Genomic DNA, 24,653 nt, shown 5'->3' with positions numbered 1-24,653 from the left:
GGCCACACAGACTAGTCATTAGCACCAATAAAGTGATTAGGAAGCGAGAGAGAAACTGCAGACACTTCCTCTTTCTATTTAAAGCACGGGAATAATTTTTCCCCCCTCTGAAAATCCACATGCTTATTTATTCAGTCTACAGAGCTACTAGCTCAAGATTTCTACCCTTGTCCAAATTCGAATGCACTCTTTAGAAAGGAAACATTCTGTATTCCATGTGTGGGGAGGAGCAGTGGTCAGCAGTACGGCACTTTGCCTTGCACACAGTCAACTCAGTTCTCAGTGATCCCAAGAGCATGGCCAGGAGCGACCTCAGAATGGGTTGGGCTGAAAACTGCCCACAGCCACACACAACTCCCCCCCCACACACACACTGGAAGACCCAGCAGCCCCACCAACACCTGCCATCTTGCCAGGTAAGAAACAGCTCAGCTTCACAACTCATCTCCAGAATCTTTCCCGGTAGACTGGTCCAGGTTCTGGGGTCTTCTCAGAACGGGGGCGGGACTCCCCCTTCTGCCTGAGGGCACAGGAGCCCACAGCCACATGCAATACCCTCCCACAAGGAAATGGTCAATTCCACAACTGAACCTTATCAAGATGCCAAGCCACCAAACTGCTCTAGATCGACAGTCCCTGGAATGGACAGCCACATATGTGACCACACGACATCTCCAAATCTCACTGTACTGTCAGCCTGGGACTATCACAGCACATCTGATGGGAGAGTTGCATAGAAGCCCACAGGCTCAATGAACCTGAGTCAAAGCAACTAGCACTAACCAGCACAGCAGATCCTCAGACCAGGACTTAGACTATAGGAGATATAATGAACTGTGAGATAGAATGACATAATGAGATAAAATTGTGAGATATGATACAATGAGATAAAATTGAATATAATTGATCTAAGATTTGATAATTCCATTTGCTGTTGTGCTATAACATACAATATGAAGTAAGTTCATGGAATGTGTGCCTGCTCAGGAGACAGGTTTGGGGGAAGGGTGGGACACAGGACAATGATGGAGGGAAGGTCACACTAGAGGCGGGATTGGTGCTGAAACACTGAATGCCTAAAACAACTAAGTTGTATTATGAACAACTTAGTAAATCATGGTGTTATAAGAAAAAAGTAATTTATTTATTTATTATTATTTTTTGCTTTTTGGGTCACACCTGGTGATGCACAGGGCTTACTCCTGGCTCCTGCACTCAGGAATTACTCCTGGCGGTGCTTGGGGTACCATATGGGATGCTGGAATTGAACCAGGTTGGCCACATGCAAGGCAAATGCCCTACCCAATGTGCTATTGCTCCAGCCCTGAAAAAAAAAATATATATTTTTTAAAATGAACTGCTAAGCACTGCCAGATGTGGCCCCAACCTGCCCCTTTCTACCCTCTCTGACACTGGAAAAAAAAAAAAAGCACGAGAAACTGAATTTGGCTGGAGAGACATCTCAAAGGGCTGAAGGCTTGGTCTGCAGAGTTCCCCAGCACCACAGGGGTTTCTAAGATGTCTAGGAGAAATGCCTGAACATCTCAAACTCAAACACTGGGGAGGAGTGGGGGAGGAGGGAGAGAGGAGGGAGAGAGAGAGAGAGAGATAGGGGGGAGAGAGAGTGGCCGAGGGAGAGAGAGAGGAGAGAGGGAGAGAGGGAGAGAGGGAGGAAGAGAGAGAGAGAGACAGAGTGAGGGAGAGAGAGGTGGAAGAGAGAGAAGGAGAGGGAGAGGGAGAGACAGAGAGAGAGGGAGAGAGAGTGGCCGAGGGAGAGAGAGAGGAGAGAGGGAGAGAGGGAGGAAGAGAGACAGAGAGACAGAGAGAGAAAGAGAGAGGGAGAGAGAGGGGGAAGAGAGAGAAGGAGAGAGGGAGAGGGAGAGACAGAGAGAGAGGCAGAGAGGGGGAGGGAGGGATGGAGGGAGGGAGGAAGAGAGACAGAGAGACAGAGAGAGAGAGAGGGAGAGAGAGGGGGAAGAGAGAGAAGGAGAGAGGGAGAGGGAGAGACAGAGAGAGAGGGAGAGAGGGGGAGGGAGGGATGGAGGGAGGGAGGAAGAGAGACAGAGAGACAGAGAGAGAGAGAGGGAGAGAGAGGGGGAAGAGAGAGAAGGAGAGAGGGAGAGGGAGAGACAGAGAGAGAGGGAGAGAGGGGGAGGGAGGGATGGAGGGAGGGAGGGAGAGAGAGAGAGAGAGACAGAGAGAGAGAATCACTTCTGACCCAAATGAGGTGTGCAATTTTCTATTCAGCAGGGAAAGGACATTTGAGATGCAACTGATGCTCAGATATTTAGCTGCAAACAATAACTGACTTTATGAGGTGCACAGAATACCCCAGTTCCAGGCAGAACAGCCTCAGGAGTTGGGGCCAGGTCCTCCCACTCACCTGGCCGTGTGATGGTGACGGCAGTCTGCCCCGCTGTGTCCTCTGCCCGCTTGTACCAGCGGCCGCTGGGGCTGGGCAGCCACTCCTCCACACGGCAGCTGTAGGTGCCCGAGTCCTGCACGGCCACGTTCTGCACCAGGAGGCGGAAGGCGCCGGGGGCCGGGCTCTCGACATGCAGTCGGCCCTGTAGGCGGTTCCTGGCTGCCTGCTCCCCATAGTGGAAGGTGCCATCCCGGCCCAGGCGGGCCACGGCCTCCCGCTCGGGGTGGTTGGGTTTCCACACGAACCACTCCACCAGGAGCTGTGAAGCGGCGCTCGTGCGGTTCAGGACCAGGCACTCCAGCCGTACCTGCTGCGTCTCCAGCACCGACAGGTTCCCCTGGGCTTGGCTAAGCTTCAGGCGGCTGTCTGTGAGGGCAAGAGAGAGCGGTGAGAATGAGTACCGCACAGCCCGGGCGGCACACACGTCCACACATGTTCACAGGCTCGTGTGCTTCCCACATGCATGCCCACACTTTCTCTGTGCATGAGCGTACGCACACACACACACACACACACACACACACACACACACACATACATACAGACACAGACTCACACGCACATTTTCTGCACACAGGGTGGACGCAGACACGTCAGTGGGCAGGACTGGTTCTCAGATGCGTGCCCTCAACAATCCAAACTCCTTGGCTGTAGGTCTGGGTGCCCATGCTGAGGTTCCGTGTCACAGCAACACCCCTCCCCTAGTTTATAGCCCTCTGGGCTCACATGCCAAGGGGTAGCTTAGGTGATTAGACTGCGTGTCTAAAGAACAGGGTCATGAAGCACATGACTGTGGGGAGGGAACAGGAAGGGGCAGGGGGAAAGCCCCTCTCCCAGCAGGAGGGCACCTTCGGACCAGGGGGACGGCAAGAACACCCAGGCTGCATGGAGGCCTGCTTGGCCCTGCCCAGGAGGTGCCGAGAGCGGCAGTTCTCCCTTCCTTTCAAACAAGCCAAGGGTGAGAACAGCACTGAGCAGACTGAGAAAGCCAGGCAGGCTCCCAGCCAGGACAAGCACCACTCACGGCAGCCCGTGGCATGGCTCCAACTCTATGAGATGAGCCCCTCCAGATCTGATGGGGATGGGCCTGTCAGTCAACACACAGGCACCGGGGAGGGCTGTCCTCGGGGGCTCCACGGAGGGGGCCTCACACACCTCAAGCCTGTCACCAGGCGTGACAGGGACAGACCTGCCAGCATGATGCAAGGGTCGCTTCAGGGGCTGGAGAGAGCACAGAGGGCAGGGCACCTGCCTTGCATGCAGCTGACTGGGTTTCACTTTCGGCATCCCATATGGTCCCCTGAGCCCAGTCAGGGGCCATGAGCAATTCCTGAGCACAGAGCCAGGAGTAACCCTTGGGTTTAACCAGGTGTGGCCAAAAAAACAAACCAAACCAAACCAAAAAAATGACTGCTTAAAAAAAGACAATTATATGTGTGTGTATGTGTGTTTGTGTACACGCAGGTGTATATATATGTGTGTGTATATATGTGTGTATATGTGTGTATGTATATATGTGTGTGTGTATATATATAATGTGTGTGTGTATATATGTGTGTGTATGTATATATAGTTTGCTTGTTTCTTTTGGGGCAATACTCAGTGGTGCTCAGGTTTTACTCCTGCCCCTACTCTGCGGTCACTCCTGGCTGGGCTCGGAGGTCCATATGCAGTGTGAGGGATCAAACTGGGGTTATCATCCCAGAGAGGCAAAAAAGTATAGTCGAAGTGACATCTGCACTTGTTTGTTCACTGCAACACTGTTTACAATAGCTAGAATCTGGAAAAAACCTGAGTGTCCGAGAAAGATGACTGGTTAAAGAAACTTTGGTACATCTACACAATGGAGTACTATGTAGCTGTTAGAAAAGATGAAGTCAAGAAATTTACATACAAGTGGTACTAATGGAAAGTATCATGCTAAGTGAAATGAGTCAGAAAGAGAGGGACAGACGTAGAAAGACTGCATTCATCTGGGGAACATAAAGTAACAAAACAGGAGACTAATACCCAAGAATAGCTGAGATAAGTACCAGGAGGTTCACTCCATGGCTTGGAGGTCAGCTGCACACGCTAGGGGAAAAGGGAGCTCAGACAGAGAAGGGAGCACCAAATAAAGGGTGTTGGGAGGATCCTCCCAGGATGAGAGATGCATGCTGAAAGTAGGCTATAGACCGAACATGATTGCCACTCAATGCCTCTTTTGCAAACCACAGCACCCAAAAGGAGAGAGAGAACAAAAGAGGTGGGATGGAGGGGATGGGGCGGTGGGAGGGATACTGGGATCAGTGGTGGTGGAGAATGGGCACTGGTGGAGGGATGGGAACTCGATCATTGTATAACTGAAACCCAAGCACAAAAATCTGTAAGTCTACAACTGTACCTCATGGTGTTTCACTAATAAAAATTAAAGACAAAACAAAACAAAACAAAACTGGGGTCATCTGTTAGCAGTGTAAGAGCCTAAACCTCTGTACTGTCTCTCTGGCCCCAGAAAGTACAGTTCAAATAAGCAGTATCTGCAGAGAGAAACAGTGAAGATGTTGACTCTGGGTCTTTGGTTGGAGGGGCAGTGCTCAAGGGTCACTCCTGGTTGTGCTGGTGGAAGCAGACATGGGGCAGGGACTGGGCATGGGCCTTCACCCCTGCTCCAGCCTGTCTCTGTGCTTTTAAAGAAATGTTTTTCAAAAGCTCTCTAAGTGTCAGTTCTTTCACTAGGGGAAAAAATAGAGGGAAAATTAAAGGAAAAAAAAAGAATCAGAAGCCTGGGGGGGGGGTATAAAAAAACCAATCATAGCAACAAAAAAATCTCAACAGAAAGGGGAACACACGTGCTGTGCTGGGGGCTTCCAGGCGCATGGCATGTTAGCCCTCTGGCCGCGACTGCACTTAGGCTGTTTCGGGGAAGCATCCCGAACCCTTGTGTGGTCCTGAGAGAGCCGGCTGTCAGTCTGTCTGCTTGGATTCAGTACCCAGCAGAACATCTGTGTTCTGGCACACACACAGGAACGGCAAAGGAGGACTGTGCAGAGGCAACAGCGGGAGATGCCGGCCTGGGGGAAACCAAAGGAACCAGAAGCAGGTGAGAGCACAGAACGGATTCTGGGGTCTGAGGCCCCAGTTTGCTCTCAAAGGCCCCAGACATCGGGCGAAGGTCACTGGGGATGCCCAAAGCTCCTTTTCAATCAGGAAGGGCCACGGCAAAGGTCACTGGGGGCCAGCAAAGAGCCCAGAGTGACAGCGGGATGGGAGAGGCAGCAGGGAAGGGGTGATGAGGGATGCTGTGCTTCTCTCTCAGGAAGAGATGGGGTGAGTGCAGACAGAGGCACAAGTGAGGAGCACACCTCACGGAGGACGAGGGGCGCTCCCTAAGCGGAGACAAGGGAGTCGCTCGCAAACCCTAACATGGGAGAGTGACATGCGTCACTGCACAGCAGCGCAGACACAGTGAGTGAATTCTGTCCTCAGGAAGTGTGACGGGTCAAGCTGCCCCCAACCTCCAGGCTCTCCTGCTGGACAGTGGGCTGGCCAACATCACAGTCTGGCCCGGGGCCTGCTCTGCCCCAATCTGGCTCTATCTTATATTGCTGACAGGGGAAGGTAGGCAGGCACAACATGTGACGGAGGGGAGCAGAGAATGAGTGCAGGGAACTGGAGGGCAGCTGGAATTCTCCGGAGCTGAGAAAACTCTCTCTGGTAGACAGAACTAGATAAATTTCGATGGTGAATATGTCCCAGGCTACGAGAACAGCAAGAATCAAGGACCTGCCTTGGGTGCTCAAAGCAAGTAACACCCATGGCTGACTCAAGCCAAGCCTATTAAGGGTCAGTGACTACTGTGTCAGAGGCTGTGGATGCACCAGCATGGCTTCAACTCAAAGAACTTACAGTGTCATGGAGAAGAGACAACTGCTTACAGGTGTCCTTAGGAAACAACAGCAGGCACCAACAATCAAACCTCACACCTCAAGGGACTCAAAGAGAGCAACACAGGGAGCTCGAAGTAAGCAGAAGGAATAAAAACTTGAGGGGATGTCAGTAATATGGAAATTGCAAATATATTACAAAAGATCAGCGAAACCAAGAGCTGTGTCTTGAAAAGAAATGATAAGATCATTACTACTAATGATCTGATTGAGGGGCTAAGCCTTGCATGTGGATGACCCCCATGTGATCCTTGACACTGTGATGGTCCCCAGAGCAGCAGCAGGAGAGATCCCCAAACAGTCAGAGATCAAGCTCTGGGCACTGCTGGGTGTGACCCAAACCTCCTTCCCCAAATAATAGGATTGACAAATCCTTGGCTGGAATCACAAAGGGAAAAGAGAGAATCCTAATAAATCGGATCAAAAATGAAATAAGAGAACTTATGACAGACACCCTCCCCCCCCGGAAATACCAAACATTCAAGATTATGTCAGAGCAACCTTGAATGGTTACATCAACTTTATTAGAGAATTTAGGAGAAATAGAAAAAAATGTAGAGCCCTTAAACTGAGTGAAGAAGAAGATCACTCAAATTACCAGTTGAGGAAGTTGAGAAAGTAGCAGAAAATCTTTCTAGAACTAAAATCTTTCCAAACCCAAATCTTTCCCACCAAGCCTGGAGCTGGATAGGCTTACTCGTGAGGTCTGCCAAGCCTTACAAAAGGACTTTTATTCTGCCTCTGTCTCTATCTGTCGCTGTCTCTCTCTGCCCTCTGAGGAATTATGGTCTGCAATACAGATACTGAGATACTATCATGTTCGTTCCTTTACCTGTTTTCGGCACAGAGTGATCATTTCCAAGTATCTTTGTCATGGTGGTCCCTTCTCCATCCCAACCGCCTTCTCCCCAGCCTTTGCCATGAGGCAGGCTGAAGGGAGGGAGGCGGGAGGGAAACTGGGGCCATTGGTGGTGGGAAATGTGCACTGGTGGGAGGACAGGTGTTGGACTCTGTATGACTGAACCCTGACCACGATCAGCTTTGTAACCCTGTATCTCACGGTGACTTAAAACAATTAATTGAAATTAAAAAATAAATTATAAAAAGGACCAACTACCCTCCCTTCTCAAGCTCATACCAACAGTTATCTTGCTATCAAAAGCAGACAGACATTACTAAAATTTTTTTCAACACAATATCCTTGAAGAATATGAATATAAAGATGCTAGATAAAATCCTTATGAACTAAATATGCAATCCATTAAACACCTCATATATCACGATCAAACAGAGTTTATTCCAGGGATACAAGGATGGCTCAACATAAATAGATCAACTGTAATATACCACATTAATATAATAAGAGGAAAGATAAGAGCCATATGATCATCTCTATAAATGCAGATAAATTGTTCAATAAGATTCAATTAACCATTCATGATTAAAAAATATACCTTCAACAGAATGAGTGTTGAAAGAAGTTACCTAATGCAGTAAAGGCCATATACAACAATCTCATAGAAATTAAAACACTGAATGAAGAAAACTAAAGTTTTTTCCTCTAAGATCAAGAATAAGACAGGATATCCTTTTAGTTTACATAGTATTTGCAGTCCCTGTGACAGCAGTAAGGTGAGAGACAGAAATCAAAGCAATTCAGATTGATAAAGAAATCATATTATCATTATTTGCAGATGACACGATAAAATACATAAATAAAACCTAAAAACTGCAAAGTATCAACTTATAAAATCAATGCATAGGATCTGTTGCATTCTCATATATAAATATGGAGAGAACAAAGAAATAATTTTTTTTTTGGTTTTGGGGCCACGCCTAGCAGTACTCATGAATCACTCCTGGCAGTGCTGAGGGACCTGATGTGCAATGTAGTGTCAAGGATCAAAAAAGGGCCTGACATATGCAAGAAAAGTGTCTTACTCCCCTGTAATATCTCTCCAACCCCAGAAATACTTTTTTTTGAAAATTTCATTTACGATTGTCACCCAAGCACTCAAATAATAGGAATAATAAACTCAACAAAGAAGGTGAAAGACCTATCTGATAAAAGTGATAACACTACTGAAAGAAATGACACAAGGAAATGCAAACACATTCCTTGTTCACAGATCGGCAGAATGTTTATCATCTTTCTGAAAGCAAATCCCAGATTCAACACTATCTTCATTAAAATTCCTACAGCATTCTTCAGCACATAGAACAAACACTTCTAAAATTTGTACAAAACCATAAGACTCCCAGAATAGCTAAAATAACCCTGAAGAAAAAGATGGAAGGCATTGCAGACCCTGATTTTAAACTATACTACAAAGCTATTGGAATCAAAAATACACAGACCTGGAATGAGACTCTCAAATCAATGGAGTAGGATTAACAGCCCAGAGAGAAACCATTAGATGTATGTGCCGATAATCTACGACAAAGGGTCTGGGACCATGAAGTGAAGCAAGGAGAGCCACTTCAATGAATGCTGCTGGGAAAAAATGGATAGTCATGTGCACAGAGGCTAATTAAAAATGGACTGAAGACCTCAATCATCAGACCTGAAACCAGTAAAAACGTCCAGGAAAAGAAGGGAAGGCCCTCCCTGTTACTGACTTCAGAGGATTCATCAAGGAGATAAGCCTCCAGCAAACAGAACTAAGGCAGAGGTGAAGCAAGTGGGACTATGTCAGGTTTAAAAGGCCCTCCTCCTCGGAGTAGGCACAAGAATGATACCCCAAATGAAAAGACACTCCTCAGCTGAGTGGGATAAAATACTCACACATCAAACAAGGAGCAAACCTGGAAATGCACAGAGGTTACTCCTGGCTCTGTATTCAGGAGTTACTCCTGGCGGTGCTTGGGATGCTGGGGATTGAACCTGGGCCAGCTGCATGAAAGTGTTGGCAGGATGTGGGAAATGGAGCCTTTATTCACTATTGGTGGTACCAATGTCTGGCCTAGCCCTTATACAAAGTACTGTGAAGATGCCTCAGAAAATCAAGACTAGCAGACTGGAGCAATAGTACAGCAGGTAGGGCATTTGCCGATCCAAGGTTGGATCCCAGGCATCCCATATGGTCTCCGGAGCACTGTCAGAAGTAATTCCTGAGTGTAGAGTCAGGAACTACCCCTGAGCATTGCAAGGTGTAGCCCAGCAAAAAACCGAAAGAGAAAGAAAATTAAGAACAGAAATTCACAGCATAAAGTGACACCCCCTCCTAGGACCAACCACCCCCAGAAACATTAATCCACAAGTGTAATAGCACAATATTATTCACAGCAGATGAGGAGATAACGGATAATGGGATTGTAAGTGGCCGTGGGACACTACTCAGCCATGAGAAGGACCCAGCTGGCAGGAGGGAGCATGTGTGCGGAGTCCTCACCTGGCTGCTTCACGGTGACCTCTGTGCGCCCTGACACCTCCTCGGCCAGCTTGTACCAGGCGTAGTTGGGGCTCAGCAGCCACTCCTCCACGTGGCAGTAGTAGCTGCCGCTGTCGCTGACCTCGGCCCGCTGGACGGTGAGGCTGAACAGGCCCCCAAAGGCGTGTCTCTCGAACTGCAGGCGGGTGCGAAGGCCCTCCTCCTCGGCGTAGGTGCCGTACTCGAAGGCGGAGTTGTGTGTGGTCTTGAGGATGAGCTTGCCGTCGGCGTCCGAGGGCTTGTGCACGTACCACAGCACTGCGAAGTGGGAGTTGGGGCTGGTCTGGGACTTGACGGAGCAGTTCAGCTGGATGGGCCTGTTCTCCACCAGCGTGAGGGTCCGCTTGGATTTGCTCACCTGCAGCTTGGTCACTTTGAAGGAGAAGAGCAGGGAGGGGTTAGGAGGGGGCCGCACCCTGCCCACACTGCCCAGCAACCCTGGGTTCCCCTAGGCTGACTGGGGACGGCTTCCCGCAGCTCACAGCTTGTGTGGGAGAACGGGGATGGCTGCACTCAGCCCCCCTCCACTCGCCAACTCCCCAACACCCCAACCTTCTGTCCGCTTGCTCTCTGCTCCATGTGCCTGCTGGCCATCTGCCCCTCTCCTTCACAATGCCTTTGGGGGACCCCCGGAGGCCAGCCTGCCTCATCACTGCCCACTGTACAGAGGCTGGGCCTCAGCTCTCCAGAGCTACTGCCTTGCATGAGGCCCTGGCGTCCATCCCTGCACCGCCCTTCGCCACCGAGGACCAGCCTGCACCGCAGCCACGCAGTGAAACCCTGCGAGTGGTTCCCCATGGCCTTTCAAGCTCACAGTACAGAGATGCTCAGAGCTGGCCCTACCCATGTCTCACCTGTCCCCAGACGCCCTTCTCAGCTCGGATCCCACCCTCCCCCCTGAGCTCCCTGCAGCTTCGCTCAACTGTGCCACTTCTCTCTGCTGTCTCCTACTGGCCCCAATTCCCACTCCGTGACGCTCTGGTACGTGCACATCTGTCCCCACCCATCCCTTCCCTGGCCCTTCCACCTCCTCTCCCTCACTCCACCCCTCTGGTCACCCTCTGACCTCCACTGCACCCACTCTACACTTCCTAGTTTCTCCCAAGTCTCTGCGAAAGTCCGAGTGCAGTGATCAAAATCCCATTCTCAGGGGCTGGGGCAACAGAGCGGACAGGGTGCTTTCCTTGCATGAAGCTGACCTGGCTCCAATCCCTGGCACTCCACATGGCCCCCCAAGCCTGGCCAGGAGTGATCCCTGAGTGCAGAGTCAGGAGTAAGCCCTGAGCACTGCTGGGTGTGCGCCCCACACCCCCCAGATTTGGGTTTTTATTTAAAACTCAAACAACTCTGGCCACTCCCCCTGTAAATATTTACTTATGTATTTGTGGGATGTTGCGTGGGCCATACCAGCTTTGTTTCAGCTGTGAGCAGTGTGTGCGGGGGTCATGCAATGGTGGAGACTGATCCAAAGAGCTCGCATATGCACCTAATGCACCCCTTTAGCCACCTGCCCAGCCCCCCCCCCCCCCCCGCCTGCAAATTCCCAGCACTTGCTCTGTGCCCCTCATGACAAAACGTGCAGAGGGCCCTGGAAAATAAGAACAAGTCCACAGTGAACAAGCTTCTCATACGCCTCCCTGAGAGACTGGGGACTTTGGGGGAAAATGTTTCCTAAATCAGTGTTTCCTGAAGTATGGAAGTGGTGAGCAAACGGGCACAGGCTGGGGAGAGTGGTACCAGGAAGCTGCAGGACTTGGCGAAGCTTCTCCCAGGCATGGGGGAGGGAGCCAACAGGTCATGGGGGACACCCCTCCCTTCAGTCTCCTCTGCCCTTTGCTCTGGACCTCGAATCAGGAGTGAGGGCAGGCCTCTGATAACCAGCTTCCCCAGTCAAGAGTCATTTACTGAAATATGCCATGAAGGTCACCTGCCATTCTCACCTGCTTCATCATCCTCATGCTAGGTGCAGGGTGTGGTACACAGATGTCTCCTGACTTGCTTTCCCCCCTGCCAAGACACTAGGCCAGCACAAACCCCAGACCCGCTCAGAGGAAGCTCCATTCCCCCTCCGCTCCTCTCTGTCCACTGATCTCTGGGAGAACAAGTCTCTTGGCAGCTGAGGCAGAGTACCTGGAGGGGAAGGGTTGGGGGCTTCCCTGCAGGGGGCTGGCCCGGGGGGTGGGGGGGGGAGCCTGGGGGAGGAGGTCTGCCTCGCAGCTGCTGCCCTGTTTATGCAGACCCGACAGAGCCCACTATAAGTGCCTGGACTCCACAGACGTCCAGTGCGGAGCTTGGCAGACAGAAACAGCATTAAGTCCTGAGATGCAGGCACCCAAGCAAAGCGAATGTGGGCTAGGCTATTACTTGGGTGCCAAGGCAGCACAGAGACATATGCTTGGAAGAGCGGAGAGGACTGGCCAGCCAAGGGGTGGTGGACTCTGAGCCCAAAAGGCACTTTGGACACACCCAGTCCCTGCTGGTCAGGCGGAAGCATCCACACCCGCAGAGACTCTTAGCAGGCCTGAAGGCCCAGCACTGGACGGAGAGAAACCACTCCCTGCCACCTCCCTTTTACCAGTGTCTTCTTCTCTTTGAGTAAGCCCAGCCTCTCTCTTCTTCCAATGAACAAGTCCCTGAGGCAAGGTGAACTAGCCCAACACAGTGGGCAGGGTCAAACAGCAAGCTTCCCGGCCAGCTTCCCGCCCAAATTCCTATCCTGCCACGTATTTTTCATTCCTCTCCAGCCCTGCATGTAAATGATATCCCAACTGGTGCAAGGGACACCACATTAACTACCAGGTTCCTGGCCAAAAAACTCTGGGTTGTTCCATGTAGAATAGAAAGAGCTTTCAAATGTATTATTAATTGGGGCCAGATTATTTTTTGCAACTGTTACTAAGGAAACCTCAATTGCTATAGTAACTGCATATGTTAAACTGGAATTCCAGGACTAAACTTCAAATCGGTCACATAAGCTGAGAACTAGCATCCAAGGAAGAGAAATGCTTCAAAGAATTTCCACCCCCTGCCCCACCCCTTCCCATGTCAAAATATTGTAGAGTGATGAAAAAGGAGGCACTTTTGAGATCTGGTGTGGGACACACGGGGGTGGAGGCGGGCTCTGAACCTAGAGTGGAGTTCCTTCCTACAGTGGCAGGCGTGGGGGCCTTCCCTCTTGTCCCCAGGTCATCATCCCTCATCCCCGTAGCCCATCTGGGGGAGAGGCTGTCTGTTATTGCCCTCCTCCTTTGGCTTAGGGAAGACCCCCTCTCAAGGAGGTCAGAAGATGTTCACCTGCAAACCTCTCAGGACTTGCAGATGAGTGGTACGTGTTGGCAGGGGATAAAAACGAGACACACTGGAGAATTGTTCCCATTTCTTTTTGGTTTTCTGGCTTTGCCCTTATTTCAAAGCTCCGCATGAGATTTAGAACTGTCTGGCTGGCTGGCAAACTTGCTCCTATGAGCTGTGCATGGATGAGCAGGGCGGGCACCGCTCGGGAGCTTGTTAGAGAGACATGGGCTATACTGCAGACCAGCTGGCTCAGGCTTTTCCAGTAACAAGCACCCGTGGTACACCTGGGCTGTCAGAACCAATGGATGCAGAGATATAAGGATGCAGAAGGGACAGAAAGACAGGCATGCTCAGACTCTGTAATTCACGTCTGATCTCCAATGAGAATGATCGGGAGGAAGGAGGACAGGAAGGGGCACGGGGAGCGCAGGCTGGACTTCCTGTAAGCCCCTGAACTTGCCTGGGCAGAGCGACCTTGAAGGAACAGACCCCAACCACACTGGGAGCACCCCAGCACTGTTGGAGCTGGGCTGCAGGTGAATACTGAGTCTTTTCCCCCCTGGTTTTTGGTCATACGCAGCAGTGCTCAGGGGTCACTTTTGCTCGAGGGACACTCTGCAATGCTGGGGATTGACCCTAGATTGGCCACGTGCAAGGCAAGAGCCGTGAGGCAGGTACTATCTGCTAAGGTCCAACCCAGCAGGACTGAGGGAGGGACATGGGGGTTTTGCAGCCTAAAGCAGCTCCTTGATGATGCTCCCGAGCACTGCCAAGGGTCCCACCGTGAGAGCTTGACTCAGGAACCACCCCTACTGTGAGTGCATCTGTAACTCAGAACTCATTTCTCTCTGTCCAGCAATACCCAATGGGGAGGGCGCTTGCCTCACATGTGGCCAATCTGGGTTTGATCCCTGGAATCCCATATGGTCTCCTGAGCACTGCCAGGAATGATTCCTTTTTTTTTTTAACGTAAAAATCACAACCATCCTTTATTAGAAAAAATTATTAGAACCAATAAAGAAATCTGCTCTAATCAAGCCAGTTAATTAATGTAACTGGAATTTGAACCCTAATATATCTGACACACTTCACCACCAGGTACTCTGAGCAGGTTAGAAAAAAAATAACTTATAATTCACACATAACATGTTTCATACAAAGAGAGAATTGAGGCAGAGTACAAGCAGCTGCTTCATGTGTTCACAGAATTCGTAACCATGACACGTTAACGGTTAACCGAGAGGAGCGGCTGCCTGGGAGCGAGCCTGAGTCCGAGTGCAGAGCCGGGAGGAAGCCCCAAGCACAGCAGGTGCAGTCCAAACCAAGGACACAAGAACCAAATCAACAACAAAGAAGCCTTCCCTCCTACCCCAGCCTCCTCTCCCACGCTGTCTTGCACTGAAGTGAGCTGAGCTGTCCATGGCATGAGTGCTCCGGAGACACCATGGACACAGGCAAAACCAGCCACCTACTGAGCCACTGAGTGTGGCCACACAACCTCAACTTCTCTCTGTGCAGCTGTGGAACAGAGGCAGCACCCTGCAGTGAGTGGCACGTAAGGCAGGGGCCATCTGAGTGGGACCCCGGGCAGCCGGGAGGGCAAGGGAAGGGGTGGCTGGACAATGAACACGGAGAAGGGGGTGTTAGGCACCAAGACAGACTGGCCGAGGATGGGGTCCAAGAATGGGGGACATTAGCAACAGCAGAGGCCTTCCACCCTGTCACCCAAGGAGCCCTCCTCAGCCTTGCCGCCACCCTGGGCCAGGGAATCCGGCTAGCTACGAGCTCCCAGGACGCTCTGCAGACACCAGCTGGAGAAGCCCCGGCATGGTGGGTGACCTCTGGACAGTGATGTCCATGCAGCTCTGTGGGCAGCAGACACAGGGTACAGGATAAGTGACGTGGGCAGAGAGGGAGCAAGGGGGAACAGAGGGTCCCGCACACTCATTTGGCTACAGCCTCCTTTTCAGAAGAAGTAATTCCTCGGTGGGTCTCCTGGAAACCTGCCTTATTTAAGCAAACAGAAAGCTTTCCCCAAGTGTACCCGAGGCTACTACATGCCCCCATCACTGTTGCCCCCTGCCGTGTGTGTGTGCGCATGTGTGTGCGTGTGTGTGCGTGTGTGCACGCACGCATGCGCGTGTGTGCAATATCGCTTGCTCTGGACAAGACTGAGTAGCAGAGAAGGAAGGCGATGTATCATTTTATTTTGAGGAATTGGGAAGTCTGGGTTACCCCTGGCGTTGCTCAGGGGTCACTCTGGCAGTGCTGGGGGTGGGGGAATATGTGGTGCAGGGGATGGAACATATTGGCAAGGTAAGCACACTGGCCCTGTACGGGCACTCTGGCTCCCAACACTGCTCTTGACTAAAGGCATATGCAGAGACGGGGCAGGCATGGGCGGTAGAAAGCTTTCAGATGGGGGAGGCTTGTCAGCCAAGGGGCAGGAGAGAAGGACAGCTGCAGAGAAAGTGTGTGGGAGTGCATTCAGGGAGCACACGGGCGTGACGCAAGAGTGAGGGTGAGGGTGAGAAGGTGGGTTAGTGAGGGTATGAGTGAGAGAAATGAGAATGTGAGTGTGTGAAGGAGAGAGGGGAGTGGATGTGCAAGTGAATGAGTGTGAGGCTGAGTGTGTGAAAGTAAGGGTGTGAGAGTGAGGGTGTAAGAGTGTGAGAGTGAGGGTGTGAGAGTGTGAGGGTGTGAAGGTGAGTGAGAGTATGAGAGTGAGAGTGTGAGGGTGAGTGTGAGAGTGAGGGTGTGAGAGTGAGAGTGAGGGAGTGTGAGAGTGTGGGAGTGAGAGGGTGAGGGTGTGAGGTTGAAACAGCGTGAGAGTAAGCAAGAGTGTGAGAATGACTGTGTGAGAGTGAATGAGTGCGAATGAGGGTATGACAGTGACAGTGAGAATGTGAATGATGGAATGCGAGTGTGAGAACGAGGGCTTGAGAGAGTGAGAGTGTGAGTTAGTGTGAGAGTGAGCTAGAGTATGAGAAAGAGTGTGAGTATGAGTGAGGGTGTGAGTGTGAGTGACAGTGTGAGTGAGTGTATGAGTATGCGTGAGGGTGTGATCGTGTAGTGTGAGAGTGTGAGTGTGAGTGATGGTGTGAGTGTACGAGTATGTGTGAGTGTGTGAGGTATGAGTGTGAGTGTGTGAGTGAGAGAGGGTAAGAGAGGGTGACTGAAAGTGTGAATGAGGGTACGAGTGTGTCTGAGAATGTTAGTGAGAGTGTTAGAATGAGTGTGACTCTGACGGTGAGGGAGTGAAAATACGAGTGAGAGTGAGCGTAAGTGAGAGTGTGGGAATCTGAGAGTGAGTGAGGATCTGAGAGTGCCTATGGGTGTGAGAGTTTAGCGTGAATTAGAGTGAGTGTGTTAGAGTGAGTGTGAGAGTGAGTGTGAAGGTGAGTGAATGAGAGTGTGAGTGAAAGTGTGAGCGTGACTGAGTTAAAGTGCTGTGACTGTGTGAGTGTGTATGAATGTGAGTATAAATAGTCCCCCTCCGCCCCGCCCCAATTTCTCCCCATTCCACAAGTGGAGCATCGTAGCAACTTGATTTTAATTTTGGTGACACCAGCAGTTCTCAGGGGTTGTTACTACTCTTGGCTCTGTGCTAAGGGATCACTCCCAGCAGGGCCCAGGGAATCAGTAGCGGTGCCAGATAAGACCCGGGTTAGCCATGTGCAAGGCAAACATCCTCCCCACTATCCTATCACTCCAGCTCCAGGCTCTATTGAAAGAAAGCAAGGGCCAGTTCCTGAGGGACACGCAGCTTGTCACCCACCAGACTGTGACAAGGAGAGCCAGTGTTCATGTGTCCTAGACTCGGAAATCACAGATAAAGCCTCAGCACTCCCAACCTGCCAGGTCAGCACTAAGAAATTGGAGAAAACGGATTTGGCAGCATCCAGAGGGCATTAAATATTCATTCTGACTACCCATCAGTAAAATCCCAGCAGAATACAGCCACTGACAAGCCAGCTTCTCCACCGGAGGCTGTCGTCCTCAGAGCTGGTTTATGGCTTTGTCAATTTTAATGTGCAATGTTTAATAGCCAGACCAAGATGTGGCCATAAACATTTTGAAAATGAATGCTGACGTTTTTCCTATTGCTTCTGCACTGAGGTATATGTAATTGGAAGGGGTATGTGTGGGGCGGGGGTGGGGTGGTGAGCATAGGGGAGAAGGTTGGTACTAAAGAAAATCAAAAGAAAATAAAGTGAGGCTTTAAAATTAAAAAGGGGGGGGCGGCTGGAGTAATAGCATAGTGGGTGGGGCACTTGCCTTGTATTCCAGCCAAGCTGGGTTCACTCCCTGGCATCCCTGATGGTGCCCACCAGGAGTGATTCCTGAGTGAAGAGCCAGGGTGTGGCTAAAGAAAAATAAATTAATTAAAAGAGTGGGGCTGGAGAGCGAGTACTTGCCTTGCCTAAGACTGACACAGTCGATCCCTGGCACCACATATGGGCCCTGGGCCCTGGTACGAGCAATCCTTGAATGCAGAGGAGGAAGAAAAGCCTGAGAACAGCTGGGGGTGCCCCCCCCATACCACTTTTTTTTTGAGCCACACCCAGCAGTGCTCAGGGCTTACTCCTAGCAGGGACTCGGGGACCATATGAGATGTTGGGTAAAGAGCGTGGGCCAGCCAATGCAAGGCCAGTACCCTGCCTTACACTACGCCATCACTCCAGCTTCCCCGCGACCCCCCACATTTTTTTAAAAAAGAGGAAAACACTGACGAAGAACTGGATATGTTGGACTGGCCCAGAGTATGGCCTACTATGCATGGCTGGATGGGAGCCAGGCTGGCACGGGGAGGCCGCCACCAGCAGGGCACTGCAGAAGGGGGCCAGGCTGGCACAGAGAGCCACCACCAGGGCACTGCTGAGCAGGACTGGAGGGGCTATGCAGAAGCAGAGTCCACGGCAGTCCACCACGGAGCAACGTGAGATGCCATGGACCAGAGACTAGTGAGTCCAGGGCCCGTGAGGTGGTCAGGGCAGCAGGTCTGTGCACCAAGGCTACTGTACTAACCACCCGAGCCTTCTCAGGAGCAGATGACGACAGTACAAAGGGCTCACAGAAGGCTCCAAACAGGCAGTTAAAAGAAAAATATCCAGTAAAATATTCTAAGCATGGGAAGGGAAAAGAAGGAGACATTTCTATGGAAAACACAGGTCTGGGAGCCCAGGGTCAGGAGGACAGTCTGGGGGGAGGAGTGGGGAGGGGAGAGAAAGAGTCGGCAACTCGGCTTGCCCAGAGAAAGGCCCCCTCATGGCAGAGGGAGGAGCAGCAGAGACAAAGGCAGGAGTAAAGCAGCAGGGTCTTGAGGCCTGGAACCCCAATTTCCAAAACTCACACTTAAGTCCTTACCAAGGAAAATCAAGGATGGTAGATAGGAGAAAGGAGGGAATTTCAATAAAAGAGCCTGGTACTGGGCAGGAGAGAGGGGAGGAGGCACTTGCCCTGGAAGCAGTGGGCTCTGGTCTGACCCTGGCAAGGTGGCACCCCCAAGACTGACTCCTGGGCATGGACAGGAGTAAGCCTTGGGGGCCACCAGGTAGCATCCCAACAAAAGGATGTGGTACTGGAGAAGACTTCTTAAAAAAAAATCTAGAAATTATTATTGTCTGGGCTGGAGCGAAAGCACAACAGTAGGGCGTTTGCCTTGCACGCAGCCAACATGGCCGACCTGAGTTCGATTCCTCCGCCCCTCTCGGAGAGCCCGGCAAGCTACCGAGAGTATCTCACCTGCACGGCAGAGCCTGGCAAGCTCCCCGTGACGTATTCGATATGCCAAACACAGTAACAACAAAGTCTCCAATGGAGACGTTACTGGGCCCGCTCGAGCAAATCGATAATCAACGGGAGGGCGTAATTCTAATTCTAATTATCATTGTATCACTGTCCTCCCGTTGTTCATTGATTTGCTCGCACGGGACCAGTAACGTCTCCATTTTGAGACTTCTTGTTACTGTGTTTGGCATATTGAATATGTCATGGGGAGCTTGCCAGGCTTTGCCATGCAGCCGAGATATTCTCGGTAGCTTGCCAGGCTCTCCAAGAGGGGCGGAGGAATCGAACCCGGCTCGGCCAGGCTGGCTGTGCGCAAGACAAATGCCCTACCGCTGTGCTATGGCTCCAGCCCAGAAATTATTATAGAGAATAAAATTAAGACCTGGACTCTGGAGCCAAACTTCCTGACTAAATTTGAATCCTGGCACTTCTTTTTATTCTTTTTCTTTTCTTTAAATCATTTATTTATTTATTTTTTTATTTATTTTTTAAATTGGATCACTGAGATGCAGTTACAAAGCTTTCATGATTGAGTTTCCGTCATATAATGATCGAATACCCATCCCTCCACAAGTGCACATTTTCCACCACCAATGTCCCCAGTATCCCTCCCACCACCCCCCAACCCACCCCTCCCCCTACCTGTATGGCAGATAGTTTGCCCCCATAGTCTCTCTCTATTTTTGGACATTATGGTTTGCAATAGATACTGAGAGGCCATCACATGTGGTCCTTTATCTACTTTCAGCACACATCTCCTATCCGGAGCGATCCCTCCAACCATCATTGACCTAGTGATCCCTTCTCTATCCCAGCTGAAATCCTGGCACTTCTGATGGCTCGTTGGACATTTGGGTTAACCCCCATGTCATTGTATTCCTCCCCATGATGGGAGAGATGATCCCTCAAGGTGCTGCATGGACTAAGAAAAAACTAGGCTAGTTCCTCCACAGAAAGCATGCAGCCTGGGCACAGTATAGGAGCCGCTCTTGCAATGTCACTGCTACTCTTCCTCCTGGCCTTGACAAAGACAGAGACTCCCACCCTCACTTCTCCACCCCACTGCTTTTCCACAGGCACACCCACTGTTTGACTTCTGCAAGCCAGGCTGAGGCTGAAGAGATAGTACAGGAGTCAAGGCACTTGCCTTGGAAGCGGCTGACTGGTTTGATCCCCAGCACCACATATGATCCTCTAATCACCGCCAGGAATCCTGCTTGAGTTCAGACCAGCAGTAACCCCACACTGCAGGCTGAAGCCCTCAAACAGAAACAACATAGCATGCAAGAGAGCCTGGCGGATGCTCAGATCCCTGGCTTCTCAAAACTGAGGAGGCCGGGACTCCCGCCCAGGATGCGAGAACAAGTGGATAACAGTTTCCAAGCAATCAATACAGGCTCCAGCACAAGGGCAGCTGCTGGTATTTTTCTGTTTCCTTTGCCCCAAATAAAGATACCAGTTACAACCAGAGAGCACAGTGGGGAGAAAGGGGGCAATTGCTGCTCTTAACACAGACCCTCAGGGTTAGAGGGAACAAGAGCAGGTGCCATTATGACCACCATGGTCTCCCCATGAGGGCCAGTTAGCAGGGCCCTCAGCACTTTTCACACAAGGGTTCATTCCAAATCGGCCCTCTGAGTAAGCCCCATTAACCCAGGATCCACTTAGCAGGACGGCCTTTCCCCCATACAGCTCGTCGCCTGTGTTTCAGCTCTAATTGGCCAACGGACCATCCCATCATTCATAAGACTCAGTCCTATAAACTCAAGGACAGAGGGGACTCTGCTAGGGGTCGAGCACTCAGGCTGAGCCCAGACAGGACAAAGCTGCAGCCTCACTTGGCCACAAACCACAGTACTACCATTTGGAGTGGTGGGGCACACGCTTGGGCAGGGACATCAGCCCTGCAAGGCCGCCCGGCCAGTTGGCAGAGCTGTGGGTCGGAACAGTTTGGGAAGGCTCTGCAGGGCCCTTCCGTTTAACTCCCCCTCTGCTCGCAGGGCCCAAAGGAAGGATGCAGGCCTCTGCGTGGGCTCGCCCGCCCAACAGGAAGGAGGCAAGCCTCTGCGTGGGCTTTCCCACCCCCAACAGGAAGGTGGAAGGAGGCAGGCCTCTGTGTGGGCTTGCCCACCCCCAACCTACAGGGACAGGAACAACCCACCAGACCATCAGAGCAACTTGTTAATCCCCTCCCTGGGTTAGAGGAGAGGCAGGGTGTTTGCAGAAAGCAAAGCGCTGCATGCCGACTAGGATGCTTCTGATCAGCCAGAACTGCATCGTTCTCCTGAGGCGAGGGCCACACAAACCCAGCACAGGGCAGGGAAGGAGCCAGGGTCCAAATGGGGGCCACCACTCACCAGCTGCATGGCTCTGGTGTACTTCCCCCATCTCTCTAGAGGTGGCTGTGAAAATCCAGCTAGCAAGCCTAAGTCTCCAACACACAGAGATCAGGCTAAAAATGAGGGCCAGGAAATGCTAGTCACTGCCCCTCCCCAAAGAGCAGACAAATGCTCTTTGGCTCTCTACCAGGGTTCGAGATCATTAGAGAGGAGGGAGCTGGGAAGGAAAGGGCTGCAGCTCGCAGGGAATGCTGGAGAAGAAGGGTAGGAAAGGTATTTCAGGCAGCAAGGTGGAGTCCTGCAGGCAGTCAAGCCTGGTTTGATCCCCTGCACCCCACAAGGTTCCCTGAGCCCCATTAGGTGGGATCTCTGAGTGCAAAACCAGGGTTAAGTCCTCAGCATACTTAAGTCCCTTCATTCCCTCTCCTCAAAAGCAAGGAATTTAAAGGGCTGTGACTGCTGAAAATCACGAGCCAACCCTGGTGGGGTTTCAGCTTAGAAGGAAAAAGAAACTTTGGGGCAGGGATGTACCTGGCAGATGGGCAGAGGCAGGGAAGTGGCACCTCACTCATGCATGGGGACAGGGCTGGGGTCAGACTCATAATCTCAGAGTGTCCAGGGTCGGGCCACTTGCCTTGCGTTGGCCAACCGTGGTTCGATTCCTCACATACCATATGGTCCCCTGAGCCCCTCCAGGAGTGACGCCTGAGCACAGCATGGGAGTAGGCCCTAAGCACTCTTGGGTGTGGCCCCCAAACCAAAAAATAATCTTAAAAAAATTAAACTTGCAACCTTGTGGCATCCAAGTTTATGAGGAGGCACTCTGCCTGAGCCAACCCGGGCCCCATGATGGCTTTATTTGTGTTTTTTGCTAGGTTGTGATGGCCACACTCCACTGGGCTATGACCCTCTGCCCCGCACACCTCGCCCCTTCCCTCTGGGCAGCTGGTGCTCACCTGGCTGCAGCACCCTGATCTCCAGCAGGTTGGAGGCGCGCTCGGCCAGCCGCGTCCAGGTGTGGTTGTAGTTCCTGCGCCACAGCTCCGCCACGCACTGGTACTTGCCCGCCTCAGTGTCACTGGCTCGGCTGATGCTCAGACGCACGTTGTTGCTGGACTCGGCCTTCTCAATGGCCGTCCGTGTCCGGAAGCTGGAAGAGCGATCCCCCCACTGCACGCCTCCGTCCCGTGTGAAGGTCACCAGGTCGTGGAATTCGAGGGTGCCCACCGGCTGGAAGCGCCACGTCACCGACACGGGCACCCGGATGGGATAGTGGGGTTTGAGGATGCACTGCAAGTCGAAGGAGTCACTGTAGGTGACCCCCGGCGTCCGGGAGATGGCCGTGACTGCAAAGCCCGTCTCTGGGGCGAGGGGTGTGGAGAGAGAGAGAGAGAGAGAGAGAGAGAGAGAGAGAGAGAGATCAGAGGGAATGCAGACAAATGCTCTTTGGCTCTCTCCTCAGGCATCCAGGCAAGGCTGCGCTGGCCATCACTCTGAGGGGCAGTCCAGCAGCTGTGAGACTCCTGGGGAGAGGTGGCGACCCTCCCTGTGGCCATGAGCAGGCCCTCCGATAACACCCTCCAGTGGGGTGAATGTAGATAGACACTTTTGGATTTCTGATCAAGCCAGAGAGGCCAAATCCCACAGCCCGGTTGCTTTGTCCATGCTAGGGGCTCACCCACCTGAATCCGCCCATTAGCCCACCATCCCCAGAGAAGGCAACGGGAGGCATAGAAGAGGCAGCCCTGCTTCCTGGCCTCTAGGTCAAGCTTGCTCCGTGGTCCTGTTCCCACTCAGTAAGGGGACAGCAGTGGGGTATGCAGTAGGGCCCGAGGCACTGGATTGCTGACCAGGTGAGCCCTGACACACCCCGAGTCCTACCAGGGAAGCGAGTCACCACTCTGAGTGCAGGGAGGGCCGACTCAGGGCCACCCAGGTGTTCAGCCTCGTGTCCCAGCTCTGCTCTGCTCAGTCCTTGAATGACCTTAAAGGGCAAGAGGGGTTCTTGTTCCTTTTTAGACGTGAAGTGATCAAACTGGGTAGCAAAAGTACAACATCTGGCCACACACCTGTAGGTGACTGATTCCATGGACCTTTGCTTGCTTAACTCAAGAGGAAGCTCCAGGTAGCAGGTAGAAGAAAGAGACCCTGAAGTCCAGTTATGCCACTCCCTAATTGTGTGATGTTGGACAATGTACCTAACTTCTCTCTGCTTTTATGTTCGCCATCTGAGAAATGGGTCCAGGTGAGGATGAAATGAATTAGCGTTACTAAAAAGCTATGGCATGTGACCTAGCACATAGTATAAAATTAATTAAGGAAACAAAATAGAGGAGCTGGGAATGGAGCTCAGAGGTAGCACACTTTGCCTTATACATGTGAGCCCCTGGGCTCGGTCCTTGTACTACCAAAAAGAAGAAACAAAATAGATGCAAAATAAAGTTCTTCCAACCCAATAGACAGAAGACCGGGAACAGAATGAGCTTCAGACTTCAGGGCAAGGTGTAGTCAGCATGGGTGAGCGAGATTTTCAGAAAACTCTATGTCTTCAATTTCAAGGCTAGGAGACAGAGGTTTGAGCTACCACAGCTGTGGTCAGGACTCACACCTGGCTCTGTGCCCAGAGGTCACTCTTCATGGGGCCTGGAGACTGTATGGGGTGCTGAGGTTCAAACCAGGGTCAGCTGTGTGCAAGGCAAGCACCTCTGTATAATCTTGCCCAGTAGAAGTGCTATTTGAATTTCATAAATCATTGCTTATCAACTCAATCAGATCATACACAGATGGTCATCTTTAAACAATGATGAGAGCGTGGGCCGAGCTCCATCCTGCCATCACCTGAGAAGGCAAGAGCTCCTCAGAGCAGGGCCGTCACCAGGCACACAGGCTCACAACACACAGGCCCCAGGTGGCTCTAAGTGAAGGGCCACAATGGCCTGGACTTAACAGAGGGACGGGTCACTTGGTGATCTCCCCTGGGCCCCCACCATGAGGAGACCCGACTATACTCAGCCCCTATATGCACTGTCATTTGTGTTATGGTTCCAACTGAATGTCAAGCTTTTTCCAGGATGTCTTCCTGCCCTTCTGCCCCTTTGGGCTGCCCTCAGCTCCACATTAGCCAGCTGGGGAAGAGTGAGCAGACCCAGGCCCCAGGTCTGAGTGAGCCCTAACCACAAGAATCACAGACCAATGCGAGTAAGAAAAACGTCTGGGCTAGGACCTGAACTCCTGGCCAGCAGCCACACCTCAGTGTGCCTCTCCTTCCCAGGTTGAGGAAGGGCCACCATGGGTGGACGCCAGACCCTTCCCCATGGGCTCCACACTGCACACTGAGCAGAGACACGGGGCCGAGCTCAACAGGAAGCTCAACCACTGGGCTTTGCGTCCATTGCAGAAAGCAGTTCAATAAAGGTAAAGGTAAAGGCCCTCCCGTTGATCGTCGATT

At 51.7% G+C, this 24,653-nt stretch overlaps 1 protein-coding gene across 1 annotated transcript in view; it reads right to left on the bottom strand.

Moving 5' to 3' along the window:
• The window catches only part of IGSF3 (immunoglobulin superfamily member 3), a 111,108-nt gene that overhangs the window by 6,917 nt on the left and 79,538 nt on the right, over positions 1–24,653 (bottom strand). The window contains exons 6-8 of the mRNA XM_056138978.1: positions 22,162–22,566; positions 9,744–10,154; positions 2,384–2,791 (exon numbers count right to left, since the gene is read on the bottom strand). Coding sequence (XP_055994953.1) covers positions 2,384–2,791; positions 9,744–10,154; positions 22,162–22,566 — 1,224 coding nt within the window. The remainder of the gene's footprint in view (positions 1–2,383; positions 2,792–9,743; positions 10,155–22,161; positions 22,567–24,653) is intronic.

Source organism: Sorex fumeus, unplaced genomic scaffold (genome assembly GCF_029834395.1).
Source record: "Sorex fumeus unplaced genomic scaffold, SorFum_2.1 ptg000131l, whole genome shotgun sequence".
NCBI classification, from domain to species: Eukaryota; Metazoa; Chordata; class Mammalia; order Eulipotyphla; family Soricidae; genus Sorex; species Sorex fumeus.
This window is presented reverse-complemented; position numbering and strand designations above follow the sequence as displayed.